This window comes from Fragaria vesca, linkage group LG5 (genome assembly GCF_000184155.1).
Source record: "Fragaria vesca subsp. vesca linkage group LG5, FraVesHawaii_1.0, whole genome shotgun sequence".
Taxonomy (NCBI): Eukaryota; Viridiplantae; Streptophyta; class Magnoliopsida; order Rosales; family Rosaceae; genus Fragaria; species Fragaria vesca.
The window spans coordinates 7,787,815-7,809,717 of record NC_020495.1 but is presented as its reverse complement, the minus strand read 5'-3'; the positions used below and the strand labels follow the sequence as shown (position 1 = coordinate 7,809,717).

The window sequence follows — 21,903 nt, the reverse complement described above, 5'->3', positions numbered from 1 at the left end:
TAATCTTTGGGGGAGAAGTGAGATAGCTTCTCTTATCACTTTGACATAGTTTTGGGAGAGAAGAGAAGAAGAAATGGAGTTGTAGATATAGAGGGAGATCAATTGCATACGTTTTGATGAACAAAACAGTATGAAAACTATGAATCATCAATTCATAGATTCAAAGACCAATAAAAACCACATGACAATATCGTGATTCGAACCTAGGTTCAAAACCTCTATGTATTTGGTTGCCGAGAATCACCTAAACGAATTGAATAAGAGTATATTAATATAGCTGATTCAATCATGTTTCACTTTTTTAGGTATCCACACAATAAGTTGTGTAGGGTTTAGTATTTGTTTCTTGATAATTTGTGATGATTTGTAATGTAATATGACATTGTTAATGTAAATTAATATGTCAGGTTGAAGGACTTTACGAGTTGTTGAACCAATCTCCAGAAAAAATCATGATTGGATCAGCAAGTGCCCCTCGTACTGTGGCTAGGACTACCACTAGGCGTGCTCCGACGAAGAAGACTGTTGGTGAAGAGGTGGGACATGAATTGACTGAGGTTCCACAAAGACTCCTGTTGCTCGAAGCACCAGGAGGAGAGCTCCAGCTCGCCAGAAGACAGAGACGCTAACAGAAACAGCTTCTGTGCAGTGTGCATATAGTACTTGGCGATCGGTGAGGTTATTGGGGAAGACCATGTCCAAGATGAGCCTGGATAAGGATAACACCATGACTTCTAGCATTGATGAACTTTCTGCAGATACCATGGATTGCTCGGAGCAATCAGAGGGCTCAGTTTTTTTTTTGATCACATGGGAGCCCGAAGGCAAGGACAAGAAACTTAAAACACAACCAATCTAGGCTTGGAAGAGCCGGAAGAATCAGCTTCCAAGAGAGGGATAACATCATTAGGAGGGGAGCTAAAGAATCTGCATCCAGGTTCATAACCATGACCAATGCTTGCTAGCAAGTCAGCCACTGAATTACTTTCTCTGTAAACATGGATAAGGGACACATTCCAATTCCTACTAAGAAACTCCTGGCAATGCTTGAGAGCTCAGTTGCTAAGGGTAAGTCCGGTTGACATTCCTTGATGAGTTGTTACTGGTCATGATTATCAAATTTTGTAGATATTATGTAGTGTAGACTAGCTAATTTTGGATATGATTCGGTTAAAACATCAATTTGGGAAGCCTGGCTTATTTTAGGTGTGGTTTGGTTTGGATACAAGTTGTGTAGACAAGCCTACTTCTATCAAATTTGTTGTTTCTTAGATGACATGTAGAGCCAAGGTATTGTTATCTGACATGACTTATATGGTACCGAACAGGTTCTGATATGCACAGTATCAGAGGGAAACTCAAATGGAATTGATGCTTCGGAAGTGTTGTCGGAGCTAAAATCAAATGGACAAGTTATAGATGAAAGTCTGGTGAAAGATAACAAGATGGATGTGACAGAAGTACAGAAAGATGGTCCAATGCAGGAATCAGGAATGGAATCTGAGTTGTCTGCACCAAAGGCAGCTTCAGATGCTAATATGAATTCAGAGGTTATGGATGAATCTAGTGAAGAGAGCTCAGCTGATGATAAGGGTAAGTTCAACTGGAGTTTATTTGCTATTTTGAGCCAGATGCTTATTCAATTTGACTTCAATTTGTTTCTTTTTCATTGAACTTCTTTGAATCTCATTGTGGTTGCTTATTGCAGAACCTCATTGTGAAGGAGCACAGGATATGGTCAAAGATTTTGATGATCTTATTGCTGCTCAATCTGCACAGCCACAAGAGGTAAACGAACCACCAAGTGCTGTGAAAACTGTTGAGCTCATTTCATCAACTCTCAGTTCCACTCCTACTAAGAGCCCGACAAGCAAAGTTTGAGGAATTTAAGGCTACGAGTCTAAGGCAGCTGAAGAAACTGCTGAAAAGTAAACTGAAGATTGAGGACAGCAAGGACACAAAGGTGGTAGAGAAGACCAGAGCACTGAGCGAAGTACCAGAGAACCAAATGGACGTCAAGGAAAACTGAATAGAGAAAGAGAGTAGCAGCTTTAGTTGAGAGGGTGAGCTTCAAGGTATTGGGGGTTCAAACCTTGGTTTGCCCTGTTTAGATTTTCTTTTGCTTTCTTTTCAGGTTCAAAGTCTGTGTTGACATTGTTCAATTTTGGTCATAATGGTGGCAAGCTACTTGAGTAATAATGCAGTAGGCTCACTGATGGGGTCGATCTTGGAAGCTGTTAAACATGTCAATTTCGCTTATTGATAATAGAGTACTATCACAGTTTTACACATCTCCTCTTAGTAAGTAACAGTTACATTTCTGCCTTTCTGGAATGTTACAAGGCAAGCCTGGATGTAACAGACTGAATGCAGCATGAAAAGCATTCTCTATGTGCCTCTTTTAATAGCAACTGTAGTTAAAGATACGGTCAAATCATCACTTCGCTCAAGTCAAGCCACCACAGTTTGATGACAGACTTTGAAACGTATGCACCAATAGTCCTTGAAACGTAGACTTAAACGTATACTCTCACCATCTTTAAATGCCATGGGTGCATTGTTCAAATGCACACATGCACTTGACTGAAAGTTGGCACACTCTCATCGATCATCTGGAGATTCCATAATGATATTGGTAGCCATTGCTGCAGAGCTTTTAGAGGTGTATACAGCAGCGCCTGCGAGGATGATTGAGCAATTCTTACCTGCACAAGCGCGCAATGTACCATTCTAACCAGTCTTCGTTTAGTGCTCCACCGCGCGACGACAACTATCATGCTTCACCTTCTTCTTCTGCTTTCTATCTCTATGTAAGTATGTATGCAATCCAAAGAGATATCATTTGTGTCTATAGTAAGCTATCAAGTTCTGGCCCCTATATGCCATTGCCTGCTTCATGCACCTTTGAATCATACAATGCCAATCGTCTTTTAAAACTAAAATATAGTTCATGATTAATGATTCTCATAAACCATATACAGTACCTCGTGAATAAGTGAACAATTATCAAGTAATTTTTGTAATCACGATCGTCCAAAATCATTTGATCGATGGACAAGATGTAACTCAAGACAATATTGTCATTAGTATTCAAGTAGAGGGTACAATATAAATCGATCCGTTGTCATGCGCACAGAGGACAAACAAGATCATAAGATTCGTACGAGAGTATCCTCATTTACATTTCGGCTCACAAGTGAGCCTACAATCTAATAGAAAATATATTATAGATTAAGATCTCACCTAGAAAACTAAAAAATGACTAAAAAGAAAAATAGACTCATAATGCCCAGACGCCACGAGGCACAAGAAGTGCTTAGAGTGCTAATGAAATAAAGAAACTTATTGTACTAGAAAATTATAAACTAAAAAAGTGACCTAGCCCAAAAACAAAATAAAAATTAAGAAGAGAGTAGTGATCACAGGACCTCTTTTCCAGTGTCGTTTCCAGCCGAACGACATTGAAAATCTCTCTCACTCCGCTCGTACGCTTTGTTCCACTCTGAGCAATCACACTGTTCACAGCCCCCTCTAAATCATTTCGAAAAATAGAAGGGCGAAGTTTTAAAAAATAAAAATAAAAGCTTAACTGGGCGGGAGAAATCAACAAAACCCTTAACCCTCTCTCTCTATTTTCTCATCCCTCATGTCAAATCTCTCTCTCTCGTTCTCTCTGTAATATCACTTCCAGCCTTACTTCGCCTCACACTTCTCTGATAGCAATTCCATTTATGCTCAGATCGGAGCTCAAGGTACTGTTACGCCTCCATTAATTTTTTCCCCTAATCTGCTTCGTTTCATTTGGTTTTCGTCTATTAAATTAGTCGCCGATTCATTTATTTCGCTTCACTCTTCTTCCGTAACCACTAGCGTAGCTCGTTGCTTTCGAATTTTTTAGGTTTGGGGTTGGGATATGGCGACGGGTACGAAGGTTAGGGTTTCTGTTTTAGTTTCGGGTTCAATTCGGTAAGGTTAGGGTTTCAATTTGCTGGCGTTTTTAGCAATTGAGGTAGGATTGAGTTAGCGCATCTGAACATCTATCATTATTAGTTAGTAATTTTGTTTCGAATTGGTAAATCATGGTTCAGGAATTGTAGTTGCATTAATTGACTGAGATGTATAACTTACAGGACTGTAAAGGGTAGATGCATACATACAGCTGTGGATTTAAAAGATGGGTGTCGAGAATTGTCATGTAATCGAGCTTGTGGGTGAAGGTTCTTTCGAGAAAAGACGCAAGTTAGGCCAGGTACTTATGTTTTGCATTTTCTGGAAAGTTGGTTTTATCTATTGTTGGTATTTTCTGGGATATCATTTGTGTGGCTCTTTTTCAGACTAATGAGGACTTTCCTGGGTTTGCAAATGCTGATGAAGTTAAACAGTCAGGTATAACAAGTTTCCATAACAAGGAGATATCTGATTATTTTGTTTAGTTCTGGTAATTTATATCACCATATCTATATTATGTTTCATAAGTGTCTTCCCCTCCCTCCACCCCCAAGTTATCAATGTCTGGGTTGTGTAGAGTTATTTTGACTCCAGAATGAAATATCAATGAAACAAACTTAACTAAGCATAATTAATTGAGATCAAAAGACACAACTCTCGCTATTTATACGTAAGTTTACATGATGTAGCAATCACATGTGACTTAAATGATGGTTTGCTTCAGTTTGTCAAAGTCTCGACACACTGGAAAATAACTCCCGTACGGTTAAAGGTGCAAAAATAATTGTTCAAGATGTTGAAGCATTAGCAAATGTTTTGCTACCACTAAAACAATGCTCGCAAGGATCCCAGAACTCCAGCAGGTGAAGCTGAACTGCATGCTCATCTGAATATTACCTACTGTCTTGTTCGGTTCTTTAATACGTCATTGTTTGTTGAACACACACAGGGATCAAGATATTCTTACTTCAATTCAATCCTTAAGAATCCTTTCAAACTTAGTTGCAGCTGGTGCCATCAGTTCCAGCGGGCTGCTTGATGAAATCATACATGAAATTCTTGTGTATACCACCTTCATTGGGAGCATCAAATCTTCCGAACTGAATGAGTTAAGAGCAAAGGTATGAGTGATTCTTCTAGAACTCTTTTTTTTTTTTTTTTCCAGTTACTTTGGGCCTTTGTATCTGATGTTGGCATGCATTTCTGTAGCCACAAATGCTTGGAATTTGGTGTTTTATGGGCTTGGCTAGCTGTCAGTAAATTACCGAGCTCTTTTGCTCGTTTCAAACTGTACTTTTGTCAGGCTCTTACAATCCTTGTATCTGCTCATTGCATGTCTCAGTATTTATTAAAGTTCCCTATAAAAGAAACTTAGCATACCACACTTCTACATGCCCAAATAAGTCCATTCATTTTTTACTAATAATATTGTTGTTTAAATCCCCATCCCTATCTACTGCAACTTCTGAGATTCTGTTTGTAGAAGTGTTGAAATACATGAGTGTCTTAAACAGTGTCAAATTGATGGACAAATGAAAACTTATTACCTTCTCCATCCCCGAACACGCTTCTTTTATTTATATTATTATTATTATTATTATTATTATTATTATTATTATTATTATTATTATTTTCATGTATCTGTTGTTTTCATCTCTGTCCTACTTACCGACTCGTCTGAGTTTTATACAAGTTATGCAACTTTTGAGCTTTAATATCTTAAATGAACAAACTAACAAGTATTATAACTGTCACCCCCTCTCTTGCTATCTGATGATAAAAGTAAGATAAGAACATTTGCTGTCTAACTTTTGCAGAGTTTCTCCATAATCAAAGTTTTGGTAGACAATGTTGGACATGACATTGGAGGCTTATATTTCAGGCACTGGGTTGCTTTAACTGATAGTTTTTCACAGGTTTGATTCTTTCTATGGTGCATGTTACTTTACGGCAACAAGTTAAGGTCCTGCTTCTGGTTCTCATCTCTTTGATATATTTGTAGGTTGTTGGTTGCAGTGAAGATGCATCGGGAAGAGTTATGTTTGAATCCTTGGCTTGCATTACGGTCATGTTAACAAGAGTTAATCAGGGCCTTAAAGCATTATTCTCAACTCCAGATCTCCAGGAGGTTTCTGGTCCTTATGATACTGTGAAACTGATTTTGGATCATGCTAAAACATCTGGTTTAGTGGATCAGCTTTGTCTCTGCTTAGCTACTGCTGGAGCAAGTCTTATTTCAGGTTCTTCAAATATGTTGCGTTCAGCATGTGAAGCATGTCGGGCTATTTGGTTATTGGTAGATGCATCAGAGGTTTTTTCCACAAAAGGAAATGCTGTTTCTTTTCCGCTAAACACTGTGCATAGTCCAGCAAGGGATCAAGATCGAGGAGGTTCTGCGATTTTGACAGAATCAGCAAATTTTGTAGCTGTAGTTACTAGAGCATTAGTTAGATCTAAACCAGTTCAGGTTGCCATCCATTATTGCCTTCATCAACGTCTTGAGGCTTCACTCTATGCTGGTATTCAGGTGTTTCCCTATCCTAATTGCCCACATGTAGACAATGGTCTCTGAATCTGCAAAATAATTTGAAAGCTTTTCTCATAAGAATATACCAAATGTTTCTACTTATATATTGGGTTTTGTCCGCTTGGATCTTTTAACATGACTGATACTGGAATTTCCTTTCCTGTTTCAGCTGTTGTTGCGGTGCTGCCTGCAGAATGGAATCGTTTGTGGCATTCTCTGTGGCCTGCCTAGTTCCTTACCTGTAACTACTGTTGTCAGTGGTGGAGGTGATAGGACCATTATTTCAGAGATTTTCTCTTTGTTGTCTTTATGCATTTCTTCTCAAAATAAAGATCCACAAGCAATTGAAACAACCAACTTGAAGAGCAAACTAACCGACCCTAATACATTGGTTATGCATTCCTGCCTCATCCTTGCATCAGTTGCACAATGTTTAAAGGCGACTGGAATAAATTCTTCTTTGTTTATGCTTACTACATCCTCGAAGAATCAGCTTTCTCGACTATCTGTCCTTGCTCATCACTTTTCTTCTGGTGAGAGCACGAATACTTCCTCTCGAGCTCACAGTGCGTCAGCCATGTTGGCACTGGCATCTATTTTGTCCCTTGAATCTGGAGCTTCTGTTGGGTCTTCTGTCTTTGAAGTAGCAGTGCCTTTGATTCCTCAAACCACCACACTTTGTGAATACCTGAAGCTTCCATCAAACAGTGAGATTGTCCCAGGTCCTAATGTCACCAATGGTGTTCTCTCAAATTGGCATGGCCTTAGGGATGGATGTGTTGGCCTGCTGGAGGTGAGGTTGAGGTGGGGAGGACCCTCAGCTGTTCAACAAATGTGTGCAAGCAATATCCCTCTACTTCTAATCAATTTGTTAGCCAAAAACCAACAATACCATTCTCCTGAAGAAGAATCCAGTGCAAGTGATCAAGTTGGGCTTTCCCCTATAGGAGTTGTGTGGACAATATCATCTATTTGTCAATGCCTTTCAGGTGGAGCCTTAACCTTTCGTCAGATTCTGCTTAGAAGTGATCATATCAAACTCTTCTGACTTGATATCTGATATGCATCTCAAACTTGTAAAGTCCTGGGCTGGGCCTGGTGGAGGAATGGATGGCGTAAGAGACATAACAAACGCAATAATTGACCTCTTGGCATTTCCTTTTGTGGCTGTTCAGAATGCTCCAGGATTGCCATCAGCGACTGCCTCAGTTAACAGTGGTATCCTTCTGAACATGGGGTCACCAGGTGTTAAAGTCGGCATGGAAGATAGAGACATGGCGAAAGTGATTGAGGAGGACCTGGGAGAGTATATCAAAATCCTCTTGGAGGTTCGATCCTCTTCATTTATTTTTCCTCCTCTACACAGTGCAAAGGAATGGGTTTTGTTTCATATGTAGTTTCTTTTCAGAACGGTGTTCATTTGGCTCTTCAAATTCTTTGTTTAAATGAATCAACAGTAGGGAAACTAACAGCATGCACATTATTAAATGAGATATGCAGAATGAGTTAAAATGCTGAATCTGGTGCCATCCTGGTACTCAAGAACCTACGCGTTTCACTAACTATTACTTCTGAATTTTTCAGGTAGGAGTGCCTGGTATCATTCTTTGGTGTCTAGAACATGTGGAGTTAAAAGATTTGGAAAGACCTGTGGCCTTTCTGGCTAAGATGATAGCTCAGCGACCATTGGCAGTTCAACTTGTGGGTAAAGGCTTGTTGGATCCTACTAATATGAGAAGATTGCTGGATCATTCAAGCCCAAAAGAAGTCATTCTGGATGTTCTGATGACCCTTTCTGATTTGGCTCGCATGGACAAGGTTAGATTTGGTTTACTTTTCAAATCAACATCCCTTTTTGAAATAATATTTGGGGGTATACATTAGGGATATATAACCCATCTAATTTCTTTTGGTCTTCCAAACTCAATATTATTTATCTTTTTCCATTTTGAATCGTTGGCTAATCACACCTTGTATTATAAATCTCATTAGCTCAACATTTGAGAATATACATCAACAATTTTTACTTTTTTTGGTATTAAGGGATTCTTTGACTACATTAACCTGCCTTCTCTGCTGGAGTTCTTCAAGGGATTTCTATTAATTAATCAAACGATCGTATTTCACGATCAGAATGTAGAGACTAATTAATTAAACCTTGTAGCTATGTGGCTAGATTCTTCATTCTAACACACTCTCTCTTCTCTGTGCAGATTGGAGATCCTGCTTACCATAATGATATGTTATACACTCTTTCGTCTAAAGGAGCCATACAGGTAGGTAGCCTTTCTGATTTTGTTAGCCATTTGAAATAATCTTCTCAGCTTTCTTGGATATTCCTTTTGTTAGCCATCTGAAATAATCTTTTCAGCTTTCTTGTATATCCCAATTTCCCCATCCTACTGTAGCTTGAAACATATCTAGAAATAACTATATCATACAGTTTGCTGGTTTTAATGGTCTTAATATTGTATAGGCAATGATCCAATCTTATTCATTTCAATATCTCAACATTATGTGTTGCCTTGTCCATTCCAATAATGCTTATGTGTTTTTTACTACATTATATGAAACTTGTTACTACATTTTTCTGTTATCTTTTTAAGGAGTTTATTAGTCCAATATTAATTGTAGCTTATCATAATTTTTTATTTTACTTATCGAAAGTATCTACTTGATAGGTTGAAATGGGAACTACGATTGGAGCTTTATTGTATGATAAAGGACTTGTTGCATTTCGTGATACTCGCATTACAACTACTGATCCAAGCATTGGAGAGTCTATATGTGAGTTTTTAACTTTAAAAATTTAGTATACTATGTGAGCTTTTACTAATTTAATATTTTTTTCCCACTTTTTGTTTTTCAGCGGATTCTTCAGACAAGTTCCATACAATATCGTCCAAGTCGAACCTATTTTACCTGAAATGCGGGTACAGACCTCTAAATGATGAATTAGCCGAGTATTTGGTTCAGGTAGTTGAAGAATGTGAACAGATAGGAGAGTTGGTGGGAATTGATTTGTTGACAGACATCGCCCATGCATTTCTAGATAACTTGCGCATTCGTAAGCCTGAAAATCCATTCCTTATTGGAGGCATTTTCATTGGTTGGCTTTCAAACAAGGTAAATTGCATCTCTTATTTGTTTATATGTTTTGTTTTTTATTCAATATATAATGGTTATTTTTTAATACAGAGGTATGAAGCCTATAAGGTAATTTTGGAAAAGGCTAAGCTACACGATTTGGAGCGTCTTGATGAATTCAAAGATTTGGAGAGTTTCGAAATCAGACAACGACTTGTGCTTGGTTCGGGATCGGTTTATGCAGATCGTATGTTATACAATATGTAAGTTGTTAATAGTTTTTCTTGTTTTCTTTATTGTTTTTATTGTCTTTTTATATTAATATCTTAATGATGTTTTATCAGGGGTGTTCATCGTCTAATGACTAAGGATCAAGCCAGAGAAGCTTCATTAATGTCCGAGCTTTATGCATGCATGCGTTCAAATAACACTGGTGGCCCAATACATGGTAATCTATCTTCGATAAAATTTATGAAATATCAGTCTATATATAAGTTAGTATCTTTTTTTGTTCTGGGCCAAATAAGCTAGAAAACTTTCTGTATATGAATTTTAATCTTCTTTTTTTTTTTTTTTGTAGTGTACTACACTCATGGAGAATGTTTTAGTTTTGAGTCCTCACATGAGGAAGTTGAACCGTGCATTCTTCATTTGATGTACTGTACGATTTGCCCAAGTTACCTCCTTCTTGTGAGGATCAATTCACGACTCGCAGGACCACTTACTCTGTTTGAACAGCAAATGACTTCTCGGTAGTCTCATTATCCTATATAAATAATTTAGTTGGACATTATATTAGACAATTTATCTGAAACTGGTTTTAACTTATATCTTGCAGGGAGGATGTTCTATGCACTTCTATGCTGGTTGCAAAGAACGGATACAAGTACTATGTGGTCCTCTGTTCGTCTCCGGAAGATGCCAACACAATTTTCGCTGAGATGACACAACAGCTTGTCCCTAAAGTGGATGCAGAATTGAAGACGCAGCAACTTGTCCCTAAAGTGGATCAAGAATCGAAGACACAGCAACTTGTCTCTAAAGTGGATTTAGAATTGGGGTTCAAGACAGTTCCATATCTCTTAGGAAAGTTGCCTATCCATGTGGATGTGGGAAGATACAGTGAATATCTGTTACAAGAAATCTTAGCAGGTTAGGGTTATTTTGAATCTTCGCTGATTTTATTTTAAGCAGCGTCTCCTTTTTCTCTCTGTCTCTAACTGCTTGTTGTTTGTGTCTATTGGTACTGCTTTTTACTTCTCTGGTTACATACAATTCAATTCTGAATTCTCCTTTTCATTCATCAGCATAAAAAGACGGCCCTTGAACACACTGGAGCAACATAGTCACCAAATTTTGAGCCTCGGCCAACTGGGGTATTGCTACCGTCAAGAATGTTTCAAGACGTATTATCCTGCAAGACAGGGAGTTCTTTTCTCCGGTTTAGGTTTTGGCACCTGAAGGCCTCTTATATGACTGTACCGCTGTAAATGTATTGCGTTTAGTCTCATGCTATGTTTCAGTTTTCCTGTATGAACTGGGCTACAGAAACAGAATCCTTTGTAGCAGTTATCTTTTATGTTGTATCAACGACCCCTTATCCATAATTGCTTCTACCAATTTTTTATTACAGCCTTCTACCAATCTGCCCAATCTACAAGGTCGATCAATTTCAATGGATGGGCTGAACTTTGAAAATTTCATGTTCGTTCAAACTTCATAGTCTATAGCATATCTAATTTTATTGGTAACTTAGAATATAGTTTAAACTCTTGGGGGAGTCGCTTCTAAGAAGATACAGACCGATCCGATCGAGTCATCTGAGTAACCAAAATGTTCAGTTGCCAGAAACAAAAGAACCCACCACAGCTGAGTCTCGGTGAATGTGGCGGATGCGTGATAGGAGCATAAAATACGACGATTTTATAATTTAACCTTTGCATTTAACTTGGCTATTTTCCTTTAAAAATATCGTTTTAACTTTGTTATTTTCTTATGTATTTCGTGGAGCAAGATATATAATGCAAATATGTGCTCAAGTGATGCAAGCAAGGCTTGCAATAGGAAGTAGAGATGTCAATGATGGAGTTTGATCATTCACATGGTCAAAAATATCAAGGAAAGGTGATGGAACCACTTCACCAAAACAGAAGCTGCAAACACAAAAAGCTGAAAACTGGTTTCTGCTTATTTTCTCCGGTTTTCAAGGCCTATTTACATGCGGTTCCGAGAATGGTTTCACCAAGGTGACTCCCATATTTGTGGAGGAGAATTTGTAGATCAATTTGGACGCAAGAATCATCCAAATCGGAGATGGAATCTGGGATTTATGAAGCATCGAAGTTGGACAGGATTTCAGCAGTTCCGGGAAAGCTGTGCAGCAGTCAAGTTCGAGGTAGTGCTTGGGCTGGATTCTGAGAAGCTTTCTTGGGGGTTTTTGCGCGATTTTGAAGAGTGACATCAGCACTATAATTTTCCCAAAAGCCAAGCCCAGATTATATGTGGAAGACATTCAAAAGATAGCCCAAACATTGATCCTAGTCAAAGAAGGAAACATAGTCTGAAAATGAAGTTTTGAAGACTTGGAGACTACTTAAGGCAAAACCTTAATACCAGAACGTTTTCTAAGCCGTCAGCCTGCAAGAAAGCCTTCACGTTGCTGCATCGCACAAGATTCCATCTAAGGGAAGTCGCCAAGATCATCGTCAACTCCTTCTACTCACAGTTTTCTTCTTCCTTTTGTAATCTTTAACTTTCAAAGTTTATTTTCTCTGTGTGATTTCTACAACGATGTGTAGCTAGTTTATCTTAGTTCGGGGTGGAGGTTTGAAGCCCCGAATTATGCAATAAACTTTGTTTTACAACCTTGATTTCGTAATTGCTTAGATATAGATTGTCTGTTTGGTTTTGGTTTATAGATAACTCTTGCTTATTTTTGTTCATGGATGCATACATAGAACATTATGAACTTGTGAGTGGGGATCGAATTAGGTTGTTTAATCTCTTAAACGGTTAATACGGCTTAATTCAAGGTAGTAAAACCTATAGGACAATAGGTGAAACCAAATAGAGAGACTTGCATGCTAGGTAGGCGTTCCACACTAGTTTTGCATACTTGTTCAATCACTTCCATTGATCTTAATGCTTAGAATAATTTGTTGATAGGATAGCGTCTATACCTTGATTGGTTATTCTAAAGGCTTAGTAACGGTGCGTTCATCTTGCTTAAGTAGTTAAGGAAGTAGTAAGAATTTACACAGTACGTTCACGGTTTATTCTTTGATTGAAACCTTTTCATGACTTGGTAATTAGAATCTTGGCTGTGTGGACTTTGTTTTGCAGCATATTCGGTGGTGAATTTCCTAAATCTCTAACCTCTTCTCTGTCTTATTTTTCAAACTACAAAAATCAATCTAGTTTTCTTATTTTTCTGTCCTCTGTTTTTAGTGATTTATTTAGAATAGTAAATGAACTTCAAATCCCCTGAAATTTTGTGTAGTTTGGGTAGTTAAGGTCTATAAATTTTCATAATTTTCTGAGTAGTGTAGGTTGGGTAGTTAAGTATATTTTTGTCTGCTGTTCGTTAGGAACAGTACACTTTTGTGACATTGTTTTTGTGTGTGAAATTAAATACCCTCAATCTCTGGCAATGAACGATCCTTGCTTCTTTATACTACAATTGACAATCTTTTACAGGGTTAAATTGTGAGGCTATTTTAGCTGTACCAATTTTTGGCGCCGATGCCAGGGATTGTAAAATTTTAGTTTTTGCACATTAGTTGTTTAGAGTCGATTTTCTTCTTTGTTTGTTGCTAAAGTTTTTCTTTTACGTGTTTTGTAGGGAACTTCAGTTGTGTATGCATACAAGGAACAATCCGAAGGGTGAGTTAGTGCCTTTGAATACTGAAATAGAGAAGCTACTTCGAGAGAATAGAAGGTTGGCAAGAGGAGAAACAAAGCTGCTCAAGAAGAGGCCGAGCCCATCAGCCCCACTTTGATTTTCCAAATGGGAGACGCACAAAACGATCAGCGGCAGCTGCCACCTCCACAACAACCGGTAGAACCAAGGAAGACCATCAGGGAGCTTTCAACGTCCCTAATAGCAGGAGGTATTCCATCGTGCATTCGCTACCCTCAACCGGCTCTAGGAAAGACATGGACTTTCGAGCTCAGAACTAGTTTTCTCCGTAAGCTACCCACTTTTCACGGGTTACCTAATGAAGACCCTAATCTGCATCTCCAAGAATTCCAATTTATTTGCGCAAGCATGACACCGGAGAATGCAGATGAGGATATCATGAAGATGAAGGCTTTTCCGTTTTCTCTGGCAGACAAGGCCAAGACTTGGTTGTATAGGCTTCCAAATGGCTATATAACCTCATGGGACGTCATGCACAAGACATTCTTGGAGAAGTACTTTCCCACTTCAAAAATTATAGCGTTGAGAAAGCAAATTACCAGAATTGGGCAAAGATGGGACGAGTCATATCCCGAATACTTTGAGAGGTTCCAAAGCTTGCTTACTCAATGCCCTCAACATAGTTTGAGTGAGGAAAGCTTGTTGACTGCCTTTTATGATGGCCTCTTACCCACAGAGAGGGATATCTTGGATGCATCAGCTGGAGGTTCGTTCGTGGACATGTACAAAGAGGATGGAATGAAGCTCATATATAGCTGATCGTGCATTCAATGCACGACAACTCAATAATTCTTCAAGACGTGTCCAGACATTGTCGTCAAAGGGAGGTAACGATACTGATATCAAAGATCAATTATCAAATCTCACATCTATGTTATCTCAGGTATTGGCATGGAGCCATGGTGTGTGGTGTGTGCTCAATGGAGGGTCACCAAACTGATCGCTGCCCTCAATTATACGAGGATGAGGAGGTACATGCTGTAGGAATTTTCAGCAAGGAAAGCAACATCAAAAGAACGATCCATATTTTCAATATCCAGGATCAAGGAATCACCCCAACTTCCGGTGGAGTAACAACGACAACGTCCTTGGACCTTCTCAAGCATCTCAAGGCAACAACCGTACACCACCAGGATTTAATCAACGTCCTCAAGGGGGGTTTACACAAAGCTATGCATCCCATCAAGCTTCAGGTTCCACAATGACTCCAATTTTGGAGAGGTACGACAAAATGTTAGAAGCTTTGACCGCCTCCACTCAACAGTTGATGCACGGGCAGAAAAATCAAGACCAGGGGATCAAAGAGCTTAAAAACAAGTAGGTGATGTGGTGAAGGAGGTTATCAAACAGTTCACAACGATCAATTAACAATCTCACAACTGAGTTTATATGTCTATGATCAACATTGACTACATTATATGGCTTTGGCTTTGATCATGACTACATACAGGTTCTAGTCTTTGGTACATGTATCTATGTTTTGCCATTTTAGGCTACATAAAATATGGCAATTTCAAACACTCCACGTAGAGTCGACAAGAAAGATGGACCGGTAAACAAAGCATGCCACAACACATATCCCATTAGATGAAGCCAGAATCCTCTTATTACGAGTTAAACAACCATAGGTTTTTAGCCTAGTCCACATGCACACTGTAACTAAGTTCCCAATATCCAGAAGACTTAGGTAGATCATAGGATTGCTAAGTGCTAACATCATACATTCATATAGGGAGATAAGTAATGTAGACGGATAAACACGACTCATACACAATGAGTTACTTGGTCTTGGGGCGGAAGATGGGGAAATTGAATATAGGCTTGGCCCCTTGAGTATCCTTCTTCGGGCAGTCCTCCTCCAAGTGAGCCGCACCACAATAGAGGCAAAACATCTTAACAACATAGCTTCTAAGTCCACTCCCAGGGACGTCATAACCCCATGTACATCCCTCTGGTAAAGTTTCTGGAAGCTTCTTTTCTAACCCCGCACAAGATTTAGGAATTTTTTCCATCATAGCTTTGCACCCGGAAAAAAAAGAAAAAAAAAAAAGGTTAAAACAGAACCCGGCGGTATCGAATGAAAGACATAGAAAAGTCAGGATAATGAAATGTATGTCTTAATGAGAGACAATAATGACTCAATGATGAGCAAATCAAATGAAATGAATTCAATCAGAAACATCAGAGATCAGCGGCATGATCCTAATCAAACTAGTGGTGTTGGTGATCAATGAATCTTAATACACAAATATGATACAGAGCACATAATTAAAACCCTAACTCTGAATAATAATCATACGCAGAATGAGCAAACTAGATCGATGCAATTTTCCTCTTTACTATTCTCTGTTCTTCAATTCATTCATTAATTCAAACAAATAAAGCACTATTTGTATTGTACTGATTCCTCGTAATCAAAAAACAAAAAACAAAATCAAGAGCATACCTTCGATGAAGCCGTCCGTACGCTTACTCCAAAATTCGTCTGGCGGGAGATTTCGATCTTCAGGAGTAAAAAAAAAGCGGGCTAAATGTTCTTCATCGATGCTGTCCGGCTTCGCCTTCTTGGGTTGGTTTGGGTCCGGTGACGAGGGTTGGAGCCTCATGGTCTTCATCGCTGGCTTCGATTAGGGTTTGGCGTCTCTCTCCTTCAATTCGGTTGCTATTTCGATCCCAAAGGAGCAAGGCCTCGATCTGATCTATATATAAAGATGAGGTTATGGCGTGTCATGATTTAAACTTGGGCTTTCAGCCTAAAATCGAATCTGGGCTTTGGCCCAATGAACCATTTTCATCTTCTCAATTCCAACTTTCTTAAAAATACGAAAATATGATTGTACTCTATACCAAGTATTTTGTTTATATGTGAGCCATTCTCGTGAGAACTCATAAGTTGAAGACTTTTCGTTCTTAAGAGTCCTCATTAAAAAGTCTCTCCTTCTTTCTTATGTCAAATATTATCGAATATTGTCTAACAATTAAGTCATTGTTGCAGAATTTGGTACTAGTAACAAGGAATCATGGAAATTTTGGGGAAGCTTCATATATTAGGGACTCATATCCGACTTGGACTCTTGGAGAGGTCAGGGCTAAAAGTGACGATGTTAGCCTAATATTGGTGGTGAGGCTAGGAGGCTATTGAGCTGCGACACGCTCAAAATATAGAGAACTCACTCAGAGAGAAGAAGGGCTCCAACAAACTCATGGTTTTTGGACAGTCTATAGTAAAATGTCTCATGAAGAATTCAGACTATGTATGCTCCTTAAAAAAGTCTTGCTTGTTGCTAAACGTGAGATTTGTGATATTAGACTATGTAAGACAGTCTGGTCCTGTCCTATTATGAGTAACAAACGTGTTATATATACAATGAGTGGATGATGTCACACGATAACTATTTGAGTCGTTTTCAACCGAACGACATGCAGTATATCGAACTCACTCACACGTTTCGTCTAGTCTGAGCGTGGCCGACGCCAATCCATCAGTTCACAACGATCAATTAACAATCTCACAACTGAGTTTATATGGCTTTGACCAACATTGACTACATTATATGGCTTTGGCTTTGATCATGACTACATACAGGTTCTAGTGTTTGGTACATGTATAGCGCTGGTGTGTAATATCAAACATATATGTTTTGCCATTTTAGGCTACATAAAATATGGCAATTTCAAACACTCCACGTAGAGTCGACAAGAAAGATCACAAGAAAGATGGATCGGTAAACAAAGCATGCCACAACACATATTACATTAGATGAAGCCAGAATCCTCTTATTACGAGTTAAACAACCATAGGTTTTTAGCCTAGTCCACATGTACATTGTAACTAAGTTCCCAATATCCAGAAGACTTTGGTAGATCATAGGATTGCTAAGTGCTAACTCATACATTCTGTAATAACCCAAGTTTTCAAGGATAACTATATTATATTTATATTAGAATTTCGACTGTTAAGAAATATATGATTGAAGGTCATCACACTTCTAAAATCTCTTTATCATGACCAAACAAATTATGGTAACACCTTTTCGGTATTCAATTTTCTCTATACTCGACATTCGTTGGTGAGTTTGAGATTATTATTTTTCTTATCTTTGGTATGCATATTATTTTGTGCTAGTTAATATTACTAACACAATTGAATCTTGAGAAAGAAAACACCTAAGAAAGTCTTAATTGTACGTTATTGTGAGTCAACATATACATATAAACATGTGTACTTATATACATATATAACACAATGCAAATGCAATTAAATTAAATATAGGTAGATAACTGATTTTATTTCTCATTCATCTCACTATTCTGTGTTCCAAGTGAACAATTACCCTACTCTATAGTTTTGGCTTTGAAAGTCAAATTGGTGGGTTGGAAATTAAATTCCAATGCACGCTTTGTAGCCTATATAAACATATGATCTATCTCATATTTCTCTCAAGCTTCAAGGTCAAGTGAAAAACTGATCGGAAGCTTCCTTAGTTGGAAACAACATTCAACTAAGTCCCTCACACCAAAAGCGCCTTACACCCAAAGTCCTTACCCTTTGTTCTTGAAAAGTTCTTTTCTTTCAAAGAAATACAAGCTTGAATCAAAGACCTAACTCTTCACTTCACTTCTTCTTAAGTAAGTATATGAAAAACTCTCTTATAGTCTTTTGCCTTAGATTTTGATCAACTTGAAGAACAAAGAATAAAATGGTATAAAAACGTTGCTGCTGCATAATTCTAATTTCGTGCATGTAACTTCTGTTTTAGCTTATTAAAGTTACACTATATTAATCTACATGAAAAATCCTTCAGTTTAGGCTTTTGAATCACTCAAAAATATTAAGAAACGAAGAAGTTATAGCTAAAAGAAGATTTCTACTTTTTAAGTATTATTTCCGGAAACCGGCGAGTTCATGCATTTTACGGCCACCAGAAATTATAAAATTCTGATTTAATCTTTGTTTTATTGAATCAACTGTATAATATTGATATATAACTAATATTATATCTTAATCTTCCCTCATAACTGAGTTCTAAAACCTTAAACGGTTAAGTTTTATAACTTTTCCGGTGAACCTTGCCGGAAAACTCATAATATGTTCATAACTTCAAATGATCATATCTCACTCATTTCTTATCCGTTTTCAATGATCTTTATATCAAAACGAAGCTTATAACCTGAACTTTAAATCTGGAGAATTTCAAGAATAATAGTTGAAAATTTCTGAACGTAATAATTTATGCAATTAAGGTTAATTAAATAGTAATCACTTTATGTATTTCTTTGGAATATCATCATTTCTGGACTTGAACAATATGGACTTGTTGACATGAACCTTACCACTGAATTCCTTGTGAAGAACCTTTCACAGTGATCGATGTACTCACTTTGTTAAATTGGACTTGAGATGGACAACTTCACACATTTTGAAGTTTAATGACTTTAATCGGAGAATTATGGACATGGTTGATTAACCCCATGAAATTGGACTTAAGGATTGAAACTACTATTAATAATAATATGGTTTATTCAGTCAATAATATGGTTTATTTAAAGTCTGCAAAATTACTCTTTCATTGCTTGTGTTTTATCATTACTTACATTTTATTATGAATTCGATTATTTGCTTGTAAGCTTAAATTATTAATTGGTTGCTACATGAGTTTTCTCTTCTTGTGTATCATGTTTATGCTACATATGCATTAATTCATTATGAAATATTCTTAAGTATGTATATATGTGTATTTATGTATTTGTGTACATATACGTATGATACGATCTATAGCTCATAAAGATTGTATTTGTGAATTTGATTATGTTTGAGAAGTTATGTAGCCGGGTGAATGGTACTACCCCCGTGCTCAAGTGAATTACTGGTAAAGTGTTTTATGTGGAAGTTAACTGTGGACCCTAGTCCCTTCAGATAGTGCACTATTATACTCATTGGGATGGAAGTGCCAAACCTTGAGTATACATACTTTGGCAAGTGACCTTAGTATGCTGCGGTTTACCCGTGCTTTGGTATAGTGGACCTAGCACGTGGATTTTTTTTGGATTTGTTACCAGTTACTCTGAAATATTAATTGAGAAGAAAAGTATATTATTTTGATTAAACAGTTTGCGATATTATTAATACCTTATGATGCTAGGTGAAAAGATAATCGAGTATACATGTACATTTATGAGTTAATTCATCTATTGATGATGCATTTGTCGTTTTGGTAAATGATATTGTGATATTTGGTATTCAAAGGGGATTATATTCAATGAGAATTAATAATTGATTGTTTTATCATTTTTACTTCGTTATTCAATTTGCATCATTTTGTAAGACAGATTAATATAAGACTGTGGTCTATACTTACCGGGTTAGTGTAACTCATGATGCTACACATTTATGTTTTTCAGGTAATGAGTATATTCTTGGGGACAGGGTGAAACGACGTAAACTCAACAAAGAATGTTTTATAATTCTACTTTTATTTCATCACAATAAATCTTTATTTGTGTTTACAAAATTTATTGATAATCTCAATCGATGTAAAAGAAATTTTATTATATCAATCGAAAGTTTTACTCATAACTATTTCCTTACTTTCAAGTTTTATTATTGTTTTATGGCTCACGTCACAAGTTCACGAACCATATTTCAGTATAATATTGGCCTTAAATTTGGGGGCGTGACACATTCATATAGGGAGATAAGTAATGTAGACGGTTAAACACGACTCATACACAATGCATTACTTGGTCTTGGGGTGGAAGATGGGGAAATTGAGTATAGGCTTGGCCTCTAGAGTATCCTTCTTCGGGCAGTCCTCCTCCAAGTGAGCCGCGCCACAATAGAGGCAAAACATCTTAACAACATAGCTTCTAACTGCACTCCCAGGGACATAAGAACCCCATGTACATCCCTCTGGTAAAATTTCTGGAAGCTTCTTTTTTAACCCCGTACAAGGTTTAGGAACTTTTTCCATCATAGCTTGGACGAAGCCGTCCATACGCTTACTCCAAAATTCGTCTGGCAGGAGATTTCGATATTCAGGAGTCAAATATTCGTCTGAATAATCTAGATCGGTGCTGTCCGGCTTCGCCTTCTTGGCTTGGTTTGGGTCAGTCGGTGAGGATGCGAGGACCAGATCCGATGGTGAGGATGTGGGGTTCGGCCTCTTCGCTGGGGTCAGTTCCGGTGGTGAGGATGTGGGTATCAGTTCCGGTGACAAGGGTTGGAGCCTCGTGGTCGTCATCGCTGGCTTCGATTAGGGTTTGGCGTCTCCTTCAATTCGGTTGCTATTTCGATCCCAAAGGAGCAAGGTCTCGATCTTATATATACCATTCTCATTCTTGTTCCCATTCGGATTTGGACTTTATATTAGTATATGCCTCTTCATTATGAAATTTAAGACAAGAAATTGAGGTACTAGGCTCATGTTTACTCAAATCTAATCTGTACATCTTCCTTGATTTGGTTAATGCTCATTTCTGTTTTGTTTTGTTTTAATTGTTGTCTGTTGTATGATGTAATCTGCTGTTAAATCTGCAGATTCTAAGGAAGCTGAAGCATGAAAATATCATTGAAATGCTTGATTCCTTTGAAAGCCCACAAGAGTTCTGTGTTGTCACAGAGTTTGCACAAGTGTTGATTTCTTCCTTATCTAAAGTACCCTATTTTGACTGTATTTGTTTATCTAGACTAGCATGTTATTGTGGAAAGTAGGAAACTCTGCAGATGTTTAAATATCAAGGACTTTCTTTGATATACAGGGTGAACTATTTGAGATTCTTGAGGATGATAAGCACCTTCCGTTCAAGCAATTGGTACTTTCTTGTCACCAGTTTATATCCCATCTCTAATTGTCATACCTTTCCGGTTAGGATTTGATAACTTTCTGTTTACCAAATATTGTAGGTGAGAGCATTGCATTATCTCCATTCAAAGTTCAAACCGCATCTTCCACCGTGACATGAAACCACAAAACATTCTCATTGGTGCTGGTTCTATTGTTAAGGTTAATATGTTTACTATTAGTATTCTTAAAAGTTTGGGTGTCTATTTAATTACCAGTATCTTTGAAACAATAAGCCCTGAAGGCTGCAGCTAAAACTACCGATGTTGGCTGTATTTGTTTATCAGATCTAGACAAGAAAATCAAAGAATCATAGTCTGTCATTTCCTTTTGTCCATGGAGAAACATGATGGCCTACAGGAGCGGAGGTATACTCAAGCCTGGTGGGGTCTGACCCCTGCCAAGTCTTCCCCAGATTCAGTCAGAATAGGTATATATTTAATTAAATAATTAAAAAAAATAGACAGACTATGATCTCCTCCCCCCCCCCCCCCCACCCCCCACCCACGTGATGATCTCCTCTCCTTTTTATATAATAAAAAAAATCATAATTAATATAAAAATAAGATGAGAAAGCCAAA

The 21,903-nt window shown here is 37.7% G+C and overlaps 2 protein-coding genes and 1 pseudogene across 2 annotated transcripts; 2 read left to right on the top strand and 1 right to left on the bottom strand.

Annotated features, from left to right (window-relative positions):
* The window catches only part of LOC101302170, a 23,946-nt pseudogene extending 13,227 nt beyond the window's left edge, over positions 1-10,719 (top strand).
* A 4,318-nt stretch (positions 10,720-15,037) lies between these two features.
* On the bottom strand, positions 15,038-16,156 carry LOC101291726. Its single transcript, XM_004299266.1, has 2 exons — positions 15,928-16,156; positions 15,038-15,498 (listed from the first exon to the last, which is right to left on the bottom strand). Exons 1-2 carry the CDS (start codon positions 16,094-16,096, stop codon positions 15,260-15,262), a joined length of 408 nt encoding a protein of 135 aa, XP_004299314.1. The 5' UTR covers positions 16,097-16,156; the 3' UTR covers positions 15,038-15,259.
* A 4,495-nt stretch (positions 16,157-20,651) lies between these two features.
* On the top strand, positions 20,652-21,444 carry LOC101291434 (serine/threonine-protein kinase TIO-like). Its single transcript, XM_004299265.1, has 4 exons — positions 20,652-20,789; positions 21,019-21,111; positions 21,240-21,293; positions 21,385-21,444. Exons 2-4 carry the CDS (start codon positions 21,055-21,057, stop codon positions 21,436-21,438), a joined length of 165 nt encoding a protein of 54 aa, XP_004299313.1. The 5' UTR covers positions 20,652-20,789; positions 21,019-21,054; the 3' UTR covers positions 21,439-21,444.
* The last annotated feature ends 459 nt before the right edge of the window (positions 21,445-21,903 follow it).